We start from the raw sequence: 19,584 nt of genomic DNA, 5'->3' as shown, positions 1-19,584 counted from the left end.
TTACTCCATAAGGGTTGAAGTAGATAATCTTGATAGAGCCTACAAGGCAAGTTTGCTTGAAAATGGTGGATCCCTCATTATCAGCCATATTCTATTTATACATTAAGTTTAAATAGAGTATCGACTCTTTCCATTATACGGTAATTTGAAGCTGAAAAGACAAATTTTAAATTCTGTTCCTTAAACATGAAAATGGAGAAGATTTCTTATGTACTTGTATTACAGGGGCCCTAAAACCGGATGACTGCATTGCAGAAGTGCAGAAGCCGGTGGTGGTAGCAGGAGAAAGAGAATCAACGATCGTTCACTGTCATGATTTCCTTGGAGACTATTTTAAATCTCCAAGGAAATTGAAGTTCACACTGGATCTAAGACCAAGAGTCTCAGAAAGGCCTCTCAATTACTCATTTGTAGACCACTTAAATGGGACATATACAACCATGTTTACAGTTTATGTATCAGGATCATATACCCTAATAATCAGACTTTTTGGGTCGCCAATAAAAGACAATCCTTATCAGTTTTCTGTTATTCCTGGTAAAACTTTCAATTATTCATAGTTCCATGATCACAAGTGAAATATAGATTCAAATCTTTAACTTTATTTTTTGGTTTGCTCTTCTTAAAGACGAGACACCATTTTAAGATGTATTTTCTCACTTGGTGTCATCAGCCTCTTAAAAGATGTTAATATATCTTTCGATCATTCTAATACACTAAGTATCTAGACGGACCCATTTAGCAAATTTCATGAGTTTAACAACACCATATGGCTAGTTTTACATGCATTAGATCGCATTACAAACCAAGAGATACAGCATTCAATGACATCGGTGGCATAAGAACTTCTAACTGAAGCTGCATATTCATACTTGTTAGTTCTTCAATTTTGTTTGTGGTTTTGTTGTATTGAGATATCTAGAATTCAGAATTTTTGGATCCCTGCTCATCTTCACAGCTATCAATTAACCAGATAGTACTCTAGGAAAAACAAAACAGTATCGGCATATCTAAGACATGTTTTTTTCTGGTGAATTGTTGATCAGTTCACTTATATAAGTGTGTTTTCTGGTCAATGCAGGACCTATAGATGTCCCATCTTGTGTTGCTTATGGAAATGGATTATTTGGAGGCATAGCGGATAGCCCACAAAATGTTACTGTACAGGCCCGAGACAGATTTCAGAACCTAGCTATTAATGATGCAGACGTGAATGGTAATCACTCGATTTTTTATATGAGAATATCTGGGAAAAATGTGGACACAACAGTGCCGTTAGTGTGGGTTTCGAATGGCTCTTACAAGGGAGTATATATTCTATCTCAAACTGGCTTTTACATGCTATCGATACAAAGTCAGGGGAAGCATATTTATGGCAGTCCTTTTCATGTTACTATTGGTGCAGGTATTTCATTTAAATTTATAATATTTGTATGTGTCTGATATGGAGCTGGATCCTGGGATTCAGTACGAGGGAAATAGTGTGGCATGTTCTATGCGTGAATTTTGAAATGATGATCTAGAAAGGAGAATAGTGAAGGCACATTCATACTGCATGGCAAATAGCATAGGCTATGTAACAAATAACTTAGGTTTTTTCTCTGTTCGAACAATGACACATGTAATAATTCTTACTTCGGTTATTTTTTTAAGATTTTTCACTCAGTTTTACATGTGTAGATTTATATAATGTTCCAAAGATTACAAGCCATCCATACTTAATCCTTACTTTTGAAGGAATTCCATACATGTTTGGAAGGTATTTCTTATAAAAAAAGAAGGCCCAAATATGAAATTGAAAATTGTATGTTCCACTTCTGGAGTTTAAGATTTTAAGAAAAGATTGAGCTGGCTTATTTATCATCTTTAAATTATTTAATGTCATCAACTCAGTATCAATAGTGTTTTCTCATAAAATCATGCAAGCATGTATATCACCTAACAGTTTCATAGTTTGAAATTTTTTAACACTATAACTCTAGCAATTTCTAAATCATCATATAAAAGAACCTTCATGATAAAATAGTTTCCCGAGTATTGCCTCCTGTTTATGTCTACAAAGAACAGAAGCATGTTCAGCCCAGTATTGTACAAATGATCTATATCAAAACCAGTCAATGATGGCCTATGAGACCCAGACTATAGATAGAATTGATAATTTACCTTAGAATTATACTCAAATGTACTTTATATTGGCTCTTCAGCCGTACTTTTAAGAAGGTAAAGATATGTAAAATTTGTTCATTGGTGTATTGTCCTCGGAAGCTATCTGTTTGGGATGTCCTGAAGCAGAAAAGACACCTCCAGTTAACTCTGATCTAGTGAGATATGCCCGTGGCCTTGGTATCACTGAATACCTTCATATATATAAAGACGAGTAGGTGTTTTCAATGTTTGGAGAACATAATTCTGCATTGATGTGCATTTCTTTCAGTTTTTGATGCGGCATTAGAACATAGCTATGCTATTTTCTTAGAATTTTAAACCTCTTCATATGACAGTTCATTGCAGCAAATTCAACTAAGCTACTCAAAACCACTATCAATTGTGACTATGGAACTAAAGGCTCAACATGGGTACTTGTACCCGTCAGAGAAGATGTCTCAGAATTGGGAAGATATCAAAGCAATCAATCCAAGATTTGATGGAAGCAATTACACCCTAACCTTCTCTGGACTTGCAAATTCAATTAACAAAGCACTGCGAGCTTTTATGTACCAGGGGTAAGCTCCAATCGTTTGACACTCTAGAAATTTTATACCTTAATAGGCCGAGAAATTAAAATCTGCCACTGTTTTGGTCTTGTTCATTGAAACTTTTTGTAAAGAATCTAACTCTGGTAGAGTTGAGTATTCAGAAGCGTTATGTTTGTGTGAGAGAGTGAGTGTATAAGCAAGAGAAGAAATCAAAGAGAATAACCAGAAAAGAATAAGAAAATACATAGTACGGGGATGACAGCTTATGCACTGAAGAGAGCTGTTTAAATTAACTAAAGATTATCAACTAAACACAATGGTTCAAATGGGTTTTATATACAAGTCCTCAAGGAACTACCACCAAGATATCCACTTGAGTACGATTTTGTCATAAGAATATCTGACATTCTTTGACCACATTCACACTTGACAACCACACGGATTACAATAAAGAGAGCTCACACTTTTTCACACATCGTCCTTTTCTTCATAAGCACATGTTCACACAAGTTGAGCTTCATTCTCAGCACGTTCCCTCAAGGTCAATTGTGTGTCCTCTTAAGCTTAGTTGTCTTGGTGTAGTTGAAGACTTGACTGCAGTTGGTCGAACTACTAGACCGTGGTTTTCCCATTGTTCCTATGTACTCGATCTTGATCTAGCAAGGTCTAGCTGGACGATCCAAAATTTCGAGCTTGTCAAGGGTGCCAACAAGGTCGGGTTTATCTCTAACTTCAAAAATGCCGGGCTTTGGAAAGTCTTCCTCTAACTTGCCGGGTCAAGTCGGATTAGATGTGTCGGCCTTACTTTGCCAATGTCGGTGTCACTCTTCCTCTTTTATGGTGCTGTTTCTCCATGTTTTCCTCCGTCTTTGTACTTGTGCTCCCCCCAAGCTCAGCATATCGAGGGGTCTAAGGCCTAGATCCACTGAGAATTGCCGTAGCTTGTCGAGACCTAGCGCCTTAGTGAAAATATCAGCCACTTGCACGTTCATGCCAATGTATTGGAGGGCAATGTCGCCGGCCAATATGCGCTCACGGATGTAATGAAAATGCACCTCGATGTGCTTAATCCGGACGTGAAACACGAGCTGGATGCTGCTGAGATTATCGCAGTGAATCAATATTGGCTTGTTCACCAATTCATTGAAGTATTTCAGCAGTCTTTTAAGCCATACAGCTTCACAAGCAGCTACAACTGCGGCCCGATACTCCGCCTCAGTGCTCGATAGAGCGACTGTTCGTCCAAGAGATTGCCCCACTACTGAATGAAAACATAAATCCCGAAGTGGATCGCCTATCAGATGCATTGCCCGCCCAAACAACATCCGTTGGTTGTTTCTTGTTGCTCCAAGAGATTGCCCCACTACTGAATGAAAACATAAATCCCAAAGTGGATCGCCTATTAGATGCATTGCCCGCCCAATCAACATCTGTTGGTTGTTTCTTGTTGCTCCAAGAGATTGCTCCACTATCGAATGAAAACATAAATCCCGAACTGGTTCGCCTATCAGATGCATTGCCCGCCCAATCAACATCCGTGAAGCCTTCGAGTCGAAGTGGTACTCCATGCTTATAGAAGATACCATAATCAAGTGTTCCACTAACATAACCTAACACTCGCTTAGCACAATCCATGTGAGTGTCGTGGGGGGTTTGCATGAATTGGCTAAGAAGCCCGATCGGATAGCTGAGGTTTAGTCAGGTGATGGTTAAGTACATAAGCCTCCTGATTATTTTGCGATACTTTGTCGGCTCGCAGAATTTGCCAGAATCTGTAGTTAGCTTCATATTTCGATCAAGGGGTGTCGAGATGGACTTACACTTGGTCATTCCGAACTTGTAGAGCAAGTTCAACACATAGTGTTGTTGTGAGAGTAGGAACCCTTGTGGAGTTTGAATGACCTCGATGCCGAGAAAATAATGTAAGTCATTCAGATCCTTCATCTCAAACTTCTCTAAAAGCAGGTTTTTAATCTTTTGTGTCTCAGTGAGGCTTTCTCCACCAATGACAAGGTCATCAACATACAAGATTAAGAAGACGGGCTTTTGGAATTGTTCCGGATATATGAGTTATCAGATTTTGACATCCGGAAGGCAATGTCATAAAGATATGATGTGATCTTTGAATGCCATGCTCTTGGGGCTTGCTTCAGTCCATACAATGGCTTCTTCAATCGGCAAACTGCATGTGGATGTTTGCTCGATTCGAAGCCAGGTTGTTGCAACATGTAAACTTCCTCCTCGAGCTCACCTTGGAGGAATGTGTTCTTCACATCTATTTGATGCAAGTGCCACTCTTTCGCTGCTGCGAGTGCAAGTACTGTCCTCACGATGGTCATTTTTGCCACCGGGGCAAATGTTTCCTCATAGTCTTTGCCATGAGTTTGAGCATACGCTATGGTGACTAGCCGAGCCTTGAACTGATTGACCGTGCCATCCATATTATGCTTTATCTTGAACACCCAGCGGCAACCAATTGGCTTTTTCTTCATTTTAGAGGATGGGACTAAATCTCAAGTATCGTTGTCAAACAAAGCGCGCATCTCCTCCCTCATTGCCTCAATCCAACGGGGATCTTGGGTAGCTTCTTTGTAAGTCTCGGGTTCTTTGTCTGGTACGACCTTCATCATGAATGCATAGTGGTGTGCCATGTACTCATTGTACCCATATCCAACTATCAGGTTCTTTTGTCAGTTAGATTGACGGAGTTTTCCTTTGGTCACCTCTGGGGCCTTCTTCTCTTACTTGCTGTCGACTGATCGGGGTGAATGATCTGAGTCTTCAGCGAATGTCGTGTCCTTGGCGTCTTGCCCTTTTTTTTCTTTTTGCGGTTGTAGCACCAAGGTGACACCACATCAGAGGTTTCTTCATGCTGTGCAAGACTCTGATTGCTGGACGCACCTCAGGTCCAGTTAACTGCAGTGCAGGCAGTCTCTCTGCTGGTTCTCCACCCATAATGGTCGTCAGCATCTCTTCTTCTTCACTCTCAGAATCTGCTCCAGATCTGCTTGTTTCGAACACAACGGGGGTTACTAATGCTGAGCCATACCATGATGTCACCTCATCAAATACCACATCTCGGCTTACTCGTGACTGTCGAGTGATAGGGTTAAAACACGTATAACCCTTTTGCTCAAGTGCGTAACCGACGTGCTGGCACGCCTCACATACATTATCAGGATGTTTCGAAGTAAATCGTGACAATCCATGCGCAGTCCCTTTTGTTTGCATTGATCGGAGTTTACCGAGGTTTACATGGCCAACCCTTTTGTGTCACAGTCTTGAGTTCCTTTGCATACATTGTTGTGTTCGCCTCAGTTGCATCAAGAATAAACATGTGACCTTCTCTTCTTGCATGGGCGATAAGTTGGTCCATATCCTTGATGAAGCAACCTTCCTGGTTGAATCGTACTTGCATTCCTTGCTTGACAATTTGGCCAACTGAGACTAATTCTTTGTGATTGTTGGGACATGCAGTACATCCTTCATGTAGCCCTTGTTGTCGTGATTGTTAAGGGCCACATCTCCAATGTGCTCAATCATGTGTGTGGAGTCATCACCGGTCTCCACCACGCCGGGTCTCTCAGGTTCCCTCAAATTCATAAACCATTCTTGTTGACTTGTCATGTGATTTGAGGCACCTGAGTCCACGAACCAGACATCATCAGGTTGGGAAACACTTGTTATTATGCTATTTGCCTGGTGTCACATAACAAACATTGGCCCTTTGTTTTCTAGGTCAGCCATCACAGCATAGTTTGTTTGCTGCCGGGATGAGGCAGCTGAGTCATTCTTCTTCTTCTGACACTTGGCTTCAAAGTGGCCAAGCTTTCCACAATACCAACACTCGGTTTGCTGGTTCTGCTTGGTTGATACAGGCTGGTGGAAGCTCCCCTTTTTGCCGGAATTGCCTCGGTTGTTTCGACCTTCTTGCTGCTTGGGATTAAACTGTTGTGGACCTTGTCCACCTCTTCCTTGGCCATTCCTCCCCCGATGTCCTCAACCATGACCGTGACCTCGACCGAGATCATGATGTGTATATAGCATCTGCCCATCAGATGTCGTGCTTTTCGACCGTGTATGGTTCTCCTCAACCATTAGCATGGATTGCAAGTCGAAAAAGCTTGGGGGGTTCTCCCTTGTTATGGCAGTTCGAAATGAGCCATATTTTTGTGCGAGGCCGCTAAGGCAGATATGCACCATCTCGTCATCATCAACTGCAACATTGATGGAGCCAAGTGAATCGCATAAGTCTTTGATCAGGAGGGTATAGTCCGTCACGGACATATCCCCTTGCCGAATATTGTTCAACTCCTGTCAGAGTTGAAGTTTTCTCACTGTGGTAGAAGCCGTGAAAATCTTCTTCAAGTTTTTCCACACATCTGTCGGGGCTTTCGTGTCTCGAAAAGAGCTTAACATGTGATCTTGCAGACATGTTGCCAAACAATACATTACCCTACTGGCGCCTTGCTGCCATGTGGGGTAGTTGGGATTTATAATATCGGGGGCTGTTTCTTGAGCTCCCTCGATATATAACTCCAATACCCTTGGCCAACTAACTACTGCGGCATCTTATATTCCCAAGATGCGTAGTTGTGCCTGTCCAACTTCTTTGTTGGAAGTGCTCTACCCATTTGTGCATTCATCTTTCTGATTTAGCTTGATTTGTATGCTCCTATTAACGTGAACCTCTTGCCGTGCAACACTACAGCGACGATAGCCGGTTTGAATTAGCGTCTCTAGCTGCTCACACAGTTTCAATGGTAGAGCTCAGTGAAGGATCTCTAACCCTCGCGCTCTGGTAGAGTTGAGTATTCAAAAGCGTAGTGTGTGTGAGAGAGAGAGTGTGTATAAGCAAGAGAAGAAATCAGAGAGAATAACTAGAAATGAATAAAAAAATACACAATAGGGGGATGACAGCTTATGCACTGAAGGGAGCTATTTTTATTAACTAAATATCATCAACTAAACACAATGGTTCAAATGGGTTTTATATACAAGTCCTCAAGGGACTGCCACATTAAATGTGTTGGTGGAATCTAATCAAGATATCCATTTGAGTACGATTGTCATAAGAATATCTGATATTCTTTGACCACATTCACACTTGACAACCACACGGATTACAATAAAGTGTGCTCACACATCGTCCTTTTCTTCATAAGCACAAGTTGAGCTTGATTCTTAACACTTTTCCTATATTTTAAAGATGCATATGGAATTTACTCATCCTGTATATTACAATGATAACTTTTAAAAAGACAACATATCAAAGGAAAAACTGTTAGGCTCATCCACCAACAAGGCCCCTGTCCGCACTTCATTTACTGTTTATGTGTAATTAATGGAATTGTAGCCTATTTTCTGGTTGTTGATTTACAAGCGCTTCCTCTCTGCGAAACTCAAAAAACACTCCGAAAAAATTAAAAGTTCATACATGCTGCCTAATGTACTACATAATTTGCTAGTTAGTACCAGACTAAATTAGTCAGACTACCTAAGGTACGAGGTAAAACACAATGATTGAAACTTCTAACTATACTGCATTGCAAATGTCAATCCTGAATGTTGGTCTCAATATAAAGCAAGAATGGCTATTAATCGTATCCAACCTTATCTCATTACCAATATGAGTAGTAATGCGCATAGAGCCCTAGAAGGTTGAGCTCATATGTGTATGCTTTATTCACACATAGAGACTTTGTGCTTCAATGTATGAATACCCCTTCTTAGGAAGTAGACACATATCAAGAACACATGTAATTGGCCTCTTTATGGACGATAAAAATTCTAATTATAATTCTAATACAGATTAATTGGTCTCTAAAATAAGGCACTTTGGGCGCCGGGTGATAATGGCCTCTATTTTTTTATGACAAGGATAATGTAGCAGTTGTCCAGATGGCTGTTGTGTACATGCATGAGACATTGATATTGCCTGATATTTCATAACACGTTTCACATGTTGTGGGGAAGTACCTTCCTAGGTAGCCCTTAATTGACTTGTAGAGTGAACTAGAGAAAGTTGTGATGGTTAGTTATTGATGGCCTAAAGAGAAATTTCTATCTCTTTCGTGATTTCTAGCAAGAACATCCTGAAACATCATTTGTCTTTGTATTCCATTACTATATAGAGTGGGTCAAAGCCTTCTTAGAAGAGGCAGTGGTATCTCCCTGTGATATATTGTAAACACAAAGAAATTTATATATTGTATTTAAATACAATATACTTTAAAGAGAGAAAAGAAGATAAACATGGAGATTTTATGTGCAGAAATAGCTATTATAATGGGGATGATACCTTGTTCTGCTCTGTGATGGACCAAAAAGGGTCCGTTGATACACAATTGGTAAATATAACAATAAAAGCTGTCAATAATCCCCCATACATTGTCACTGCACATGAGTATTTCTATGTTGATTCCTCGGAAGTATCACGACAACCGGTGGAGATGCATTTAAACAATATATCTGTAGGAGATTTTGATCAATTTGATAAACCAGGTAAAACTACATTTTGTACATTCGTAGTAGAGAATAAAAATAATTCAATTAACTTCACCAATGAAAATTTTGACAGATGAAGATGAGATACTGCAAATGGATGTTACTCTTGAGGTGCAATCAGGCACACTTACATTAATTTTGACAAGTCTACCAGCAATGACAGCTGCCAGTAGACAGGGACAGAATGAATGGAAACACCTGGATAAGATCGTAGACTTGAACAGCACAGTCCAAATGATTGGTCAAGGGATCAAATTCCAAGCTTCTGTAGATGATACAAATGCTGCTTTAAAAACTCTTTATTACAGTATAGGTCCTCTAGAGGTATAGCAATTGATCATCGTATTTATTCTGCATACACACATGCACATGCATATATACATGTATGCCTATAGATTAATCATTGATACTTGCCTTCTAATGTTGCTGTGGTGCTATGTTTTCAGGAAAGTAATTTTATAGATACACTTCTCATTACAGTCAATGATCAAGGCAACTATGGGTGTTATGGAAACTGTTCAAATGATATAAAAGTACCTTTATTTGCAACAGCGAAGATTATCATTAGAACATATCCAAAGGAAGACAACAAACTAAGTGAGTAATTCTCATTATTAGCAATGGGCTCTCTTGAACGTGTTTTCCGAGTTCACTTATTAGCAAGACCATTTCCTAGCTAATATTGACAGTATTTCAGGTGTTGCAAAGATCTCTATGATCACAACATTCACAATAGTGGCTTCGTTTATGGGTGTTGCTTCTGGTTGGATTTGGTACAAGTGGTCAAAGAAAGTACATATTAAAGTGGAAGAGCTGGTGGAATCGGAAATGAAAAAGCAGATGGTGAGTCAGTAATTCAATAGACTTTCGTAAGAGATATGAAAATTGCAATTGATTTCCAATCTAATTTGGTGATTTTGTCTGTTTTTACTGCCACCAGTTTTATGATCCTCTGTGGATACCAGAAGACGAGTAATCAAAACAGCTTACTATAGTATCAAATCATCCTCAGACGTCCATATTGAGACAAAATCATCAGATGTATTTCCAGATAATATTGATGCAGTTTTCTGGCCTCACGTATCCCACCTGCTTATGTTATGTAATCAAGTCTGTTCCAAATTGTCCCCAACGAGGTCTTTAACCAAATGCATTGATGTATCCCCAACAATATTAGTGTACGTGTATATATACAATCAACCTTACCCCAATACTCTCATGTGTACTTTCAATATATTCTTTCTCAACATCCAATTGTATTTCCCTCCCCCTCCCCCACCCAGCGAGGCTACCTGTCAACTGCAGACTTCAAGTGAAATCAGCAATAAGAGAACATGAATGCAGAAGGGCCATGGTATCCTCAACCAAGACTCCATCCTGTAAAAAAAATCTTGGGTAACACGCCAGCAACATCAAGCTCATGAAGAGACACTAGTACCAATCTACTGCAAGGTTAATTGTTTGTTGTGTCTATGAAAATATCATGGATCACCCACGGCATTTCTGGTTGTGATCTTTCTACATCCATGATATCACACTCTTAACCATGGTTATAGTTGAGCACCTCCTATTAATCCATGTATTAACTATTCATTTCCTAATTCATAACTGTCCTTCAAATCAAATTCAACACCTTCCTCAATCACACTTGAACCATGGGTTTACTTGAGCTCCTGTTAATCCATGTATCAACTATCCATTCCCTTAATTCATAACTTTACTTCAAATCAAATTCAATAAATCTGAACAGGAGATGGTACGAAAACATTAGCAACTACTAGTTATAGGAGAAGGTTATCAATTTTGTCATTAGAGTATTCTAGTTATATCTTTCATTCTGGAATACACAAACCAAATTTATCATAATAAATGTGAAAACATCACTTTCCCCATAATAATATTTGTATAACAAACAAGCATATACCAGTAATGCAAGATGGATGTGGTAGAATTTGTCTCAGTAGAATAAACAAAACTTGGGGTTTAATTATTCTTATTATAGGTCTTTTTAAACATATATAAATAATGATGAACTCCATATATATTGTTCTTATTTTGAATGCAGAAAACTCCATTCTCATTGGCCTTCTTCAACCTTACTTGCCAATAGTCTAGTTGGTAAATATCTCATTTGGTTGCAAAAATGTTCTATGGTGCAAGTAAATCACCATTCAAGATACTCTTGAGGTGCTCCACCTACCCTCATTCCACACAAGCTATCATATCACATAGTTGTGCAAAGTTCCAAATCACCTCTCCATCACCATTGCCATACCATGGTCCTTGCCACCATCAACAAGTAAGAGTAGATGTACCTTACATCATTGTCATGAGAGTGGTAATTGATCCATGCCCTTCACCTACATCTGTGGTGCCCCTTATGCACCTTACAAACCACCTTCAGTTTCCAAGATCAACTCTTTGCCTTTGGAGAACCATCTATTAAAAGGTTTTCATGAATGCACAGTTTCCTTGCAAAAGAACACGCGTCGACACAATGATGCACAGGCCCATGAACCCAAAGTCCCAAAAAGAGGAGAACAAACGGTTTTCTGCACATTACAAAAAACATTCTCAACCTCTTTGCTCTCCTCGTGCTCCTTGCTCTCCTCACTCCATAGCCTATCACAGGCAGTGTGGTCCGCGACACACGCGTGCACTAACCCCTAATCACTCCTCACACAATCCTTGCCATGCCAGTATGTTGATCCCTATCTCCTTAGCACTGTGTTGATGGCTTCTGGAAAAGGGCTTCGAAGGTTACATCCAGGTAGCAGAGGCGCCACCGCAACCCGATGCCCAAGAAATCGCCAAAAAGTTAAATGTCAACACGGTTACGAACGCCAGCATCAGAAAGAAGCTAGGTTTGACGGCAACAGGAGAAAAACACTTCGAGATTCCCCCTATAGAGGACTTGGAGAAATATTTCGGAGATTACTCAACCTCCGCCAAGGTGTACAGGATGAAGGATATCTCGAATTCTTTTTTCCATGAGATAGCACAGTTCCTGCTAGAAGTCAGATGTGTCCACATCAACGCCTACTGAAGGCAGGCCACGTCATCGACACATTTGAGGGACATGCCATGGACTGGGGGGTAATCACGGGACCGGCGCTAAGGGTGGGCTTGCACGCATTTCAAGCCGGGAAGAAGCTACGGCTGGTAATACAACAATGCTTAACTGTATTGTTCCCACCTCGAGGTCTCCCCATCTCGGACACGAGCAAACCTACGCCTCCACCACGGTCTGCGAAACGGAGATTGGCAGATCTCGCAACGACGGAATGGGTGTAAGAGTCGAACCTTTCCACCATTGAAGAAGCACCGCGGTAGGACAATCGCGCCGATTCCGTGGAAGTACAAAACACAGTCGGACATAAGGAATAAGAGTCAAACCACAGTAGTCCCAGGCCTAAGCGCCGAAGGCTAAATCAGAATGATGGTCGCGGACTGGTAAAGGATACAACTGCACCGATCGAAAATTTCGCCCCCACGGAACCCACGACCACATTAGAACTCATCCGCAAGCCACAACAAATCATAATGGCACAATCGCAATGTGGAAAAGGCGTGCTTATGACAGAAAGTGAAGTGTTGCACTATCCGAACATTCAGGATACGGCCCATGACTTCGGCGGGTTGCTACAATTCGGGACGACATATGAACTCATGGAATTCCTGGCGACACATCAAATCAAGGTGTTCCAGCGAATGGCTGAGGAGCACGCCGAACAACAAATGAATGAGCGTGCTCTAACACAGACGGCGGAGAGCAAAGATTAGGGTTCACTAGCGAAAGTGGGCCGGAAACATAATGCAGGCGTCCGGGGGGTTAGAATTGAATTGACTCCCTTGAATGCTACCTTAGTGGAGGTTCATTTGGAGTTAGCAAAAGTGAGCTAGGTGCCAAAGATATGGCAATCAAAAATAAAAATGTTTGGAAAACAGTAAAAATGACCCAGGAACAATTTAGAAGCGCATCACGCAACTAGAGTACAATGCGGCCAGTATGCAACCTTCCCCGGCCCCTACGCCGCATGGCATGGAAGTTCATATGCTAAGGAAAGAGGTGGAGGCCCAAGCAGCACTCACGGCAAAAGCAAAAAGGGCTACGAAGCTAAGCCGAAACGGAGATTGACTGCCTCGGATCGGAGCTCCATCATCTGACAGAGAAGCAAACATCAAGGCGAAAGGACACAAGGCGGTCAAAACACTTCATGATAAGCTTGATGCGGAGGTAGCAGCGCATGCCCGAACAAAGGAAGAGAAGGAAAAGCTGCAGGAGGAAGCAAGCAAAAAGGAGGCCATCATTACGACGTTACGGGAATTAGCACAAAGGAAGAACACATGGTATGAAGAGCAGCTCGCACATGAGCATGAACAAACCCACCATGTCGAAATACGCCAAAATAATGAAATGGGTCGGCTCGAGCAACTGCACTTGAAGGAGTCCCAGATATGGGCACAGATGAAGACCCACTATGAAGAGGTGGCAACAACTAACAAAGGGAAAATTGATCTGAAGAAGGCGTTGGAGGAGTCGCAAGCCCGCTCCCAAATACAGAAGGACTGGATCCGCGTACTCCTCCAAACAAAGCAAGAACGGTTTATGGCGCAGATGCAAGCAGCTTTGGACAAAGGCTGGGCCGGATGGGCAAAACAAGCGGCGGAACTCCACGCCTACCGAGCGGACTGGGAAAATCGGCGCAAAGAAGGCAAAGGCTTCTATAAGCTAAATGAAGAGAGCATCGTCGCGGTACGAGAAGACTACCACACGTTAGCCGACCGGTACGCAAAGGAGGTATCACAACTATTGGAGATATATTCCACCAGATGTGCGAGATCGGAAGCGAACATCAAAGGGCAGAGGAATTGAAGAGGGCGGAGGCTATTATCGTCCAGGATAGTGACTCCATGGAGCAAAACAAGCCTCCAACTGATCCTAATGACGCTCCGGAGGTAACGGCAATGCGGGAGGCCCTCACACAAGAAACATGCCTGGAAGAATCACGCCCAGATGTCTATTCACGCCCAGCGACAGAGCCGCCAAGAAACGACGTTTCCTTGCCCACAGACGGCGTACCAGCCGAGCTCACCCGGAAACGCCCCGAGAAGAGGATGAAGCCCCCACGCAAGACACAGGCCTGGGAGAGTCACGCTCAGAATCCACGGAGCAGGACAAGATCCCTACCGACCAGGTAGGCATTCCGAAGAGGACTACGAAGACCATACCCAACGACACAGTCCCAACCACGGCAGTCACTACGGAGGAAGCGGTACAAGAAGAAATACGATCGGAGCCACCCACGGAGAGACAACAGGCGGAAGCGCCAGTTGAGTCACAAAGCGACGGGGCCAACCACGTTACAGCACCACCAATCACGACAAGTAACGACGGGCGCTCGGAGCCAAATATCCTCAATATTTTGGTAGACGTGTAAAGGGAGGAAGGGTCTGACGTGCCAAGGCACTGTCTCACAGGCATGCCAGGTGTTGTCCGCCATAAGAGGACAAATGTAAATAACGCATAATAAAGAACCATGTTAATTATAATAGAAGCATTAAAGTAACACGTGTAACGGTTCATGCGGGAAGCGTAACCGACTAGGCCCTATGTATATAAAGGACATATGAACATTGTAAAGGGTTAGCGCATTTTTTAGCATAGCCTTTTAATATTGTTTCTGTCTTCTCTGATTCCTGGCTCTTGTCTCTTGCCTTTTATCTCCGTGCGTGACTATGTACGAGTAAGCGTAAGGTGAAGTACATGTGCATATTTACGCACATTAGGAGCTCAGTTGTAGTCGTCTCCCATTATGCCTTTTGTATACGCTCTACAGTATAAGTCCCTATGTCCTACGCGCTATGCCAACCTCCTCTCCCTTGCAGCACGATCATCTTGATACCTACCCCGACGGACTAAGGGTAGGCCGTGTTCCTAACCGGTAACAAAGACCACCCTCACATAGTACTTCATGCCGAATTGGGAACCTCTAGAAGTACTATCCCTAACAGAGCTAAACACACAAGTGAGCTTCCTCACAATAACCATTGTGCATGAAGACACACACCTCCACACTCATGGCACAACCAAAGACCACTATGCATATGCCTAACCTCTGCTCTTCACAATAATGACTTCAAAATATGGCCCTAGACTAGGGAGGATGCAAAGATTGGGAAGGCGTAGACATTTGGAGACTTGAAAACTCCAAAATGTTGAAAGGTCTTCAAACTCAAAGGCTCTTCATAGTCGAAGGCTCCTCAGACTCAAAGCATCGTAGGAATTAAAGGGAGCAAAGAGCAGAACAATGATTAATGCGTGAATTACGTGAGATTATGAAGGGATTTATTGAGAATCAAACCCAACTTCCCCAATGAAGTGCATTCACACTAGTAGTGGACACACTACACTAGTTTTATAAATAACAAAAAGGGCAATAGCCCTAGACTAGTTGGTATTTAAACCAACCTTTTATAACTTAGTTACTATTGGATGTAATTTTATTTTTCACTAATAAAGCTTCTTGTTCTAAGCTCTCTCTCTCTTTGCTTGTCTTACGTACACTTACACACACAGTTCATCTCCGCTACACAACATCACCTACGCCTCTCACTTCTTTACATGGTATTAGAGTGTGTGGTTTTCTGATCAAGCTTATTCAACTGTGTTGTGCTACACACTAACAATCAACAAAACCGGTTCAACAACAGAGAAGAAATCGACATCATGAATACTCATATGGGAAGTGCTCTTCCTACGGAGAAGCTCAATAGGACAAACTGTCACGGACACGCCAACCATTGACTTGGACAGAGCACGATGATGGGGCTAAGCGCGTGGAACTTAAGAATCTAGGAACGACACAAGAGCATGAAGCCAAAGATATTTAGATCAAGGAGACAAGATGGGGCGAAACGAGAATACTAGATTGATGTGTCAATGATTGATGTTGAATGCCTTGAAAGGGACCAAGGAGGTTACAAGTATTTATACAAGTTTTGAGATTGAGTATCTCAAAATATGCCTGACAAATATCTCTAGAATATACCCATCTAGAATACACCATAGAATATTTCTAGAATACACTAAAGGCTCTAGAATATTCTGGAATGTATATATGCTAGAATATAAATACATGTTCATATCTAGATGGTTGAGCATGACGTCTTGTAGATGTGAGGTTGCAGGTTCAATACTCAGTAACTACATATTTGACATCAATGTGTTGTGACACAAACTTCGCATCTTGGGAGTACAAGATGCATAAATACCTTGTCAGACCATGGTTGGCTTTATTCGAGAGACGAAAAAATGCCAAAGGAAGCTTGGGCCAACCTCAAGAAAACCGTCATAGCTAACGCGGTTACATGTAAGCTCCAACTCCGAGAGTTGAATAATGATGAGAAATATGCGGAATAATCTCCGGCCACAACCGAAGCATATAGATCACTTGGTGACAATCAAACATATAGAAGGAATGGGAATGGAGGTAAGTACACAAACAGAAAGAGAATACACAGGATGTTAACGTGGAAAACCCTGAGAGGGAAAAACCACGGGAGTCCACAGACTCCAAACTATCACTATGTGAAGGAGTTACAACAGGGAGCACAGGGGCAATGACCTCTTGCTCACAATCTTCGCCTAGTGGCGGTTACAACAGAGACACGATCTCTGTATATCGCTCTCTCTTATGCACTGTACAGGAGTTACACCAATAACTCTATCATCATCTTTTGAGTTTTCCCTAGGTCATATTTATACTAATATGACTTTCAGGCTATTTACAAATATAGCCCTAGTGGGCTCTCTGGAACATATTTACATATATGTCCCTTCCATCCGATGAGAGGTTCTCACCGGGCCTACAACATCCGATTCTCACCGAGTCTTCCGTTGCTGGGTACTCGTCATCCGGTTCTCATCGGGTCTTCCGTTGCCGGGTACTTCGTATCCCATCTAGAGGGACCAAGATCCTAACAAACTCCCCCTTCACTCCAGAATGGGATGCCTCGTCAATCCGATATGCTTCCGACATGCGTCTAGCTTGTCGAGTGTCAGCACCTTGGTCAGCATATCCGACCCGTTCTCCTCCGTGTGGATCTTCGTTAGTACGAACTCTCGGTCTTCTACTCGCTCCCAAATCCAATGGTACCTCCGCTGGATGTGCTTCGTCCTGGAATGATACGTTGCATTCTTCGCAAGGTGGATGGCACCTTGATTGTCGCAATAGAGTCGGTATTCCTCTTGCCGGATCCCTAGCTCTTCGATGAAGTCCTTCATCCATAGTACTTCCTTGGCGGCTTCCACATCCGCCATGTACTCCGCTTCGAACCCATGACCTTATGATATGGCAAGACTCGAACTCATGACCTTATACTACATGGGTCGAGCTCTTGACCATTAGACTATACATTGTAATACATAGAATATTATTTTCATTTATGTTTTATTATAGAAAATTGATGTATATCCCAGATTTCTCTGGAAGATTCTAGAAACTTCAGGAGTATTCCTTAGAACACTATAAAAGGAGGCACAAGGCATTATTTCGAACCAAATCGGTTCAACGCCAGTCTTAAGCCTCCTAGCTATTGTACATTTTCTTCACATAATATATATCTTGTCTTATCATCACTCTCTCTCGACCTCTCTCGACCTCTCTCTCCCTCCCTCACTCACTCTTTCCTTCTCTCGAGAGTTCTTCACCTTTCTTAGTACTAATACTTCTTTTAGTACTAATTCCTTCTCTGTCTTAGTACTGTTCCTGACAGTTTGAACCGATTTTCCTACCTTCTGTCTCTCTCATTTCCTACTAATCTCTTATTCCTCTTTTCTTTCATCCCATGGCCACTGTTAGCGCTGAAGAATATCAATCTGTTTTCTCGGAATTTCAATGCTTGAAAGAGAAGTTCCATGCTTTGGAACAAGAAAACCAACGGTTGTTGGGGGATCTTCAGCAAATCTCCTTAGAAAAGCAGCAAACGCAACAACAGCATGGGGAACTTGCGTTACGCGTGCAACAACTCGAAGCAACCATCGTAGCGATGCAACAACAAGGGCTCGGAACACAAGGGATTCATAAAGAACCCAAGATTGGCCTTCCCACAAAGTTTGATGGAACGCGATCGCAGTTTAGAGGGTTCCTTAACCAGGTACGATTAGTTATTCAAATGCATCCTTCCCGGTATCCCACCGATGCATCACGAGTGGGTTTAGTAGGCACTTTGTTAAGTGGCTCAGCGTTGGCATGGTTCGCTCCACTATTAGAAAAGGAATCCCCGTTACTCAACAATTTTGAAGAGTTTCTAGGTGAGTTTAAAGCATGTTTCGGAGATACTGACAGCATCAGGACCGCAATCAACAAAATTCGGCGATTACGCCAAGGTGACCGTCCAGCCTCCGCATATGCTGCAGATTTTCGCCTACTCGCCGCCGATATCCCTTGGGATGATCAAGCGTTGATGGAGCAATTTCGTTATGGTTTACGCAACGACGTCAAGGATTTACTCTTGCCCTTCCCCGAAGAGTCGAAGTCCTTAACAGAAGCAATCAGTCGTGCGGTGAGATGTGACAACCGCCTCTTTGAGCGACGTTCGGAACGACAACTACAGATGCCGAGGGCAAGATCAGAGCCCACCTACGCCTCAGTGGTAGCAAGACCTTTTCCGAGGGAGTCATATAATGCGCCTCCAGCGAATACTCCGACTCCGATGGAGATTGACACTACACGTCGTCGAGGGCCATTATCCGAAGAAGAAAAGTAGCGACGCCATACAAATCGACTATGTCTTTACTGCGGTGGACCAGGACATATTGCAATAAATTGCCCCCATAGGCCAAGAAGACAGGTAAACCAAATAGTCGCTAGTTCTAATTGTACTAAACCCGAGTCTATTTCAGTAGGGATATTTGATAGTCCTAATAGTACTAATAGCCCAGATCTAGCGAACAGATTTGATGTCCTTAGTCAGTTAGAAGAAGAGTTAAACGACTAAGTCCAGCCAAAATAGGAGCCGTTTGGTTGGACAGCCCTAGATCTATGCAGCCCATTAGTGGTTACATTCCCTCTAAGCAAGTTAGTGATGTGTTCGTAGCCCAAGTAATAGTTAGTACTAAAAGTACCCCTCCAGTACATGTCCTAGCACTCCTAGATTCCGGAGCTAACTCTTGCTTTATGGATAAGAAATTTGCTCAAGCTCATAAGATATCCCTAAGAAAACTCCAGTGTCCAGCCTCTGTAGTAGTCATTGATGGACGTCCCATTGCTTCCGGAAATATCATAGAAGAGTCAGAGCCCATTAATATTGTCCTAGATAACTTAGCATGTGTAGTATCATTTAATATTATTAGTATCCCAGAACATCCCATAGTTTT

The 19,584-nt window shown here is 42.2% G+C and overlaps 1 protein-coding gene across 11 annotated transcripts in view; it reads left to right on the top strand.

The window, feature by feature from the left end:
• LOC147860132 (uncharacterized) overlaps positions 1 to 10,895 on the top strand; it is a 38,439-nt gene extending 27,544 nt beyond the window's left edge. For 8 of the 11 annotated variants that reach the window (XM_087324978.1, XM_087324977.1, XM_087324980.1 and 5 more), the window contains 9 exons: positions 226 to 537; positions 1,082 to 1,405; positions 1,681 to 1,759; positions 2,502 to 2,723; positions 8,971 to 9,200; positions 9,277 to 9,527; positions 9,650 to 9,800; positions 9,901 to 10,046; positions 10,144 to 10,893. In XM_087324978.1, coding sequence (XP_087181104.1) covers positions 226 to 537; positions 1,082 to 1,405; positions 1,681 to 1,759; positions 2,502 to 2,723; positions 8,971 to 9,200; positions 9,277 to 9,527; positions 9,650 to 9,800; positions 9,901 to 10,046; positions 10,144 to 10,179 — 1,751 coding nt within the window. In that variant the 3' untranslated portion in view covers positions 10,180 to 10,893. Of the gene's footprint in view, positions 1 to 225; positions 538 to 1,081; positions 1,406 to 1,680; positions 1,760 to 2,501; positions 2,724 to 8,970; positions 9,201 to 9,276; positions 9,528 to 9,649; positions 9,801 to 9,900; positions 10,047 to 10,143 lie in introns of those variants that run through there. The other 3 variants (XM_087324979.1, XM_087324983.1, XM_087324988.1) reach the window with 3 other exon arrangements.
• Positions 10,896 to 19,584: the final 8,689 nt, after the last annotated feature.

This window comes from Azolla caroliniana, unplaced genomic scaffold (genome assembly GCF_043228905.1).
Source record: "Azolla caroliniana isolate FFs.n. ecotype wild unplaced genomic scaffold, voAzoCaro1.0.p SCAF_9, whole genome shotgun sequence".
Classification (NCBI taxonomy): Eukaryota; Viridiplantae; Streptophyta; class Polypodiopsida; order Salviniales; family Salviniaceae; genus Azolla; species Azolla caroliniana.
The sequence above is the reverse complement of the archived record's forward strand: the minus strand, read 5'-3'. Positions and strand labels throughout refer to the sequence as shown.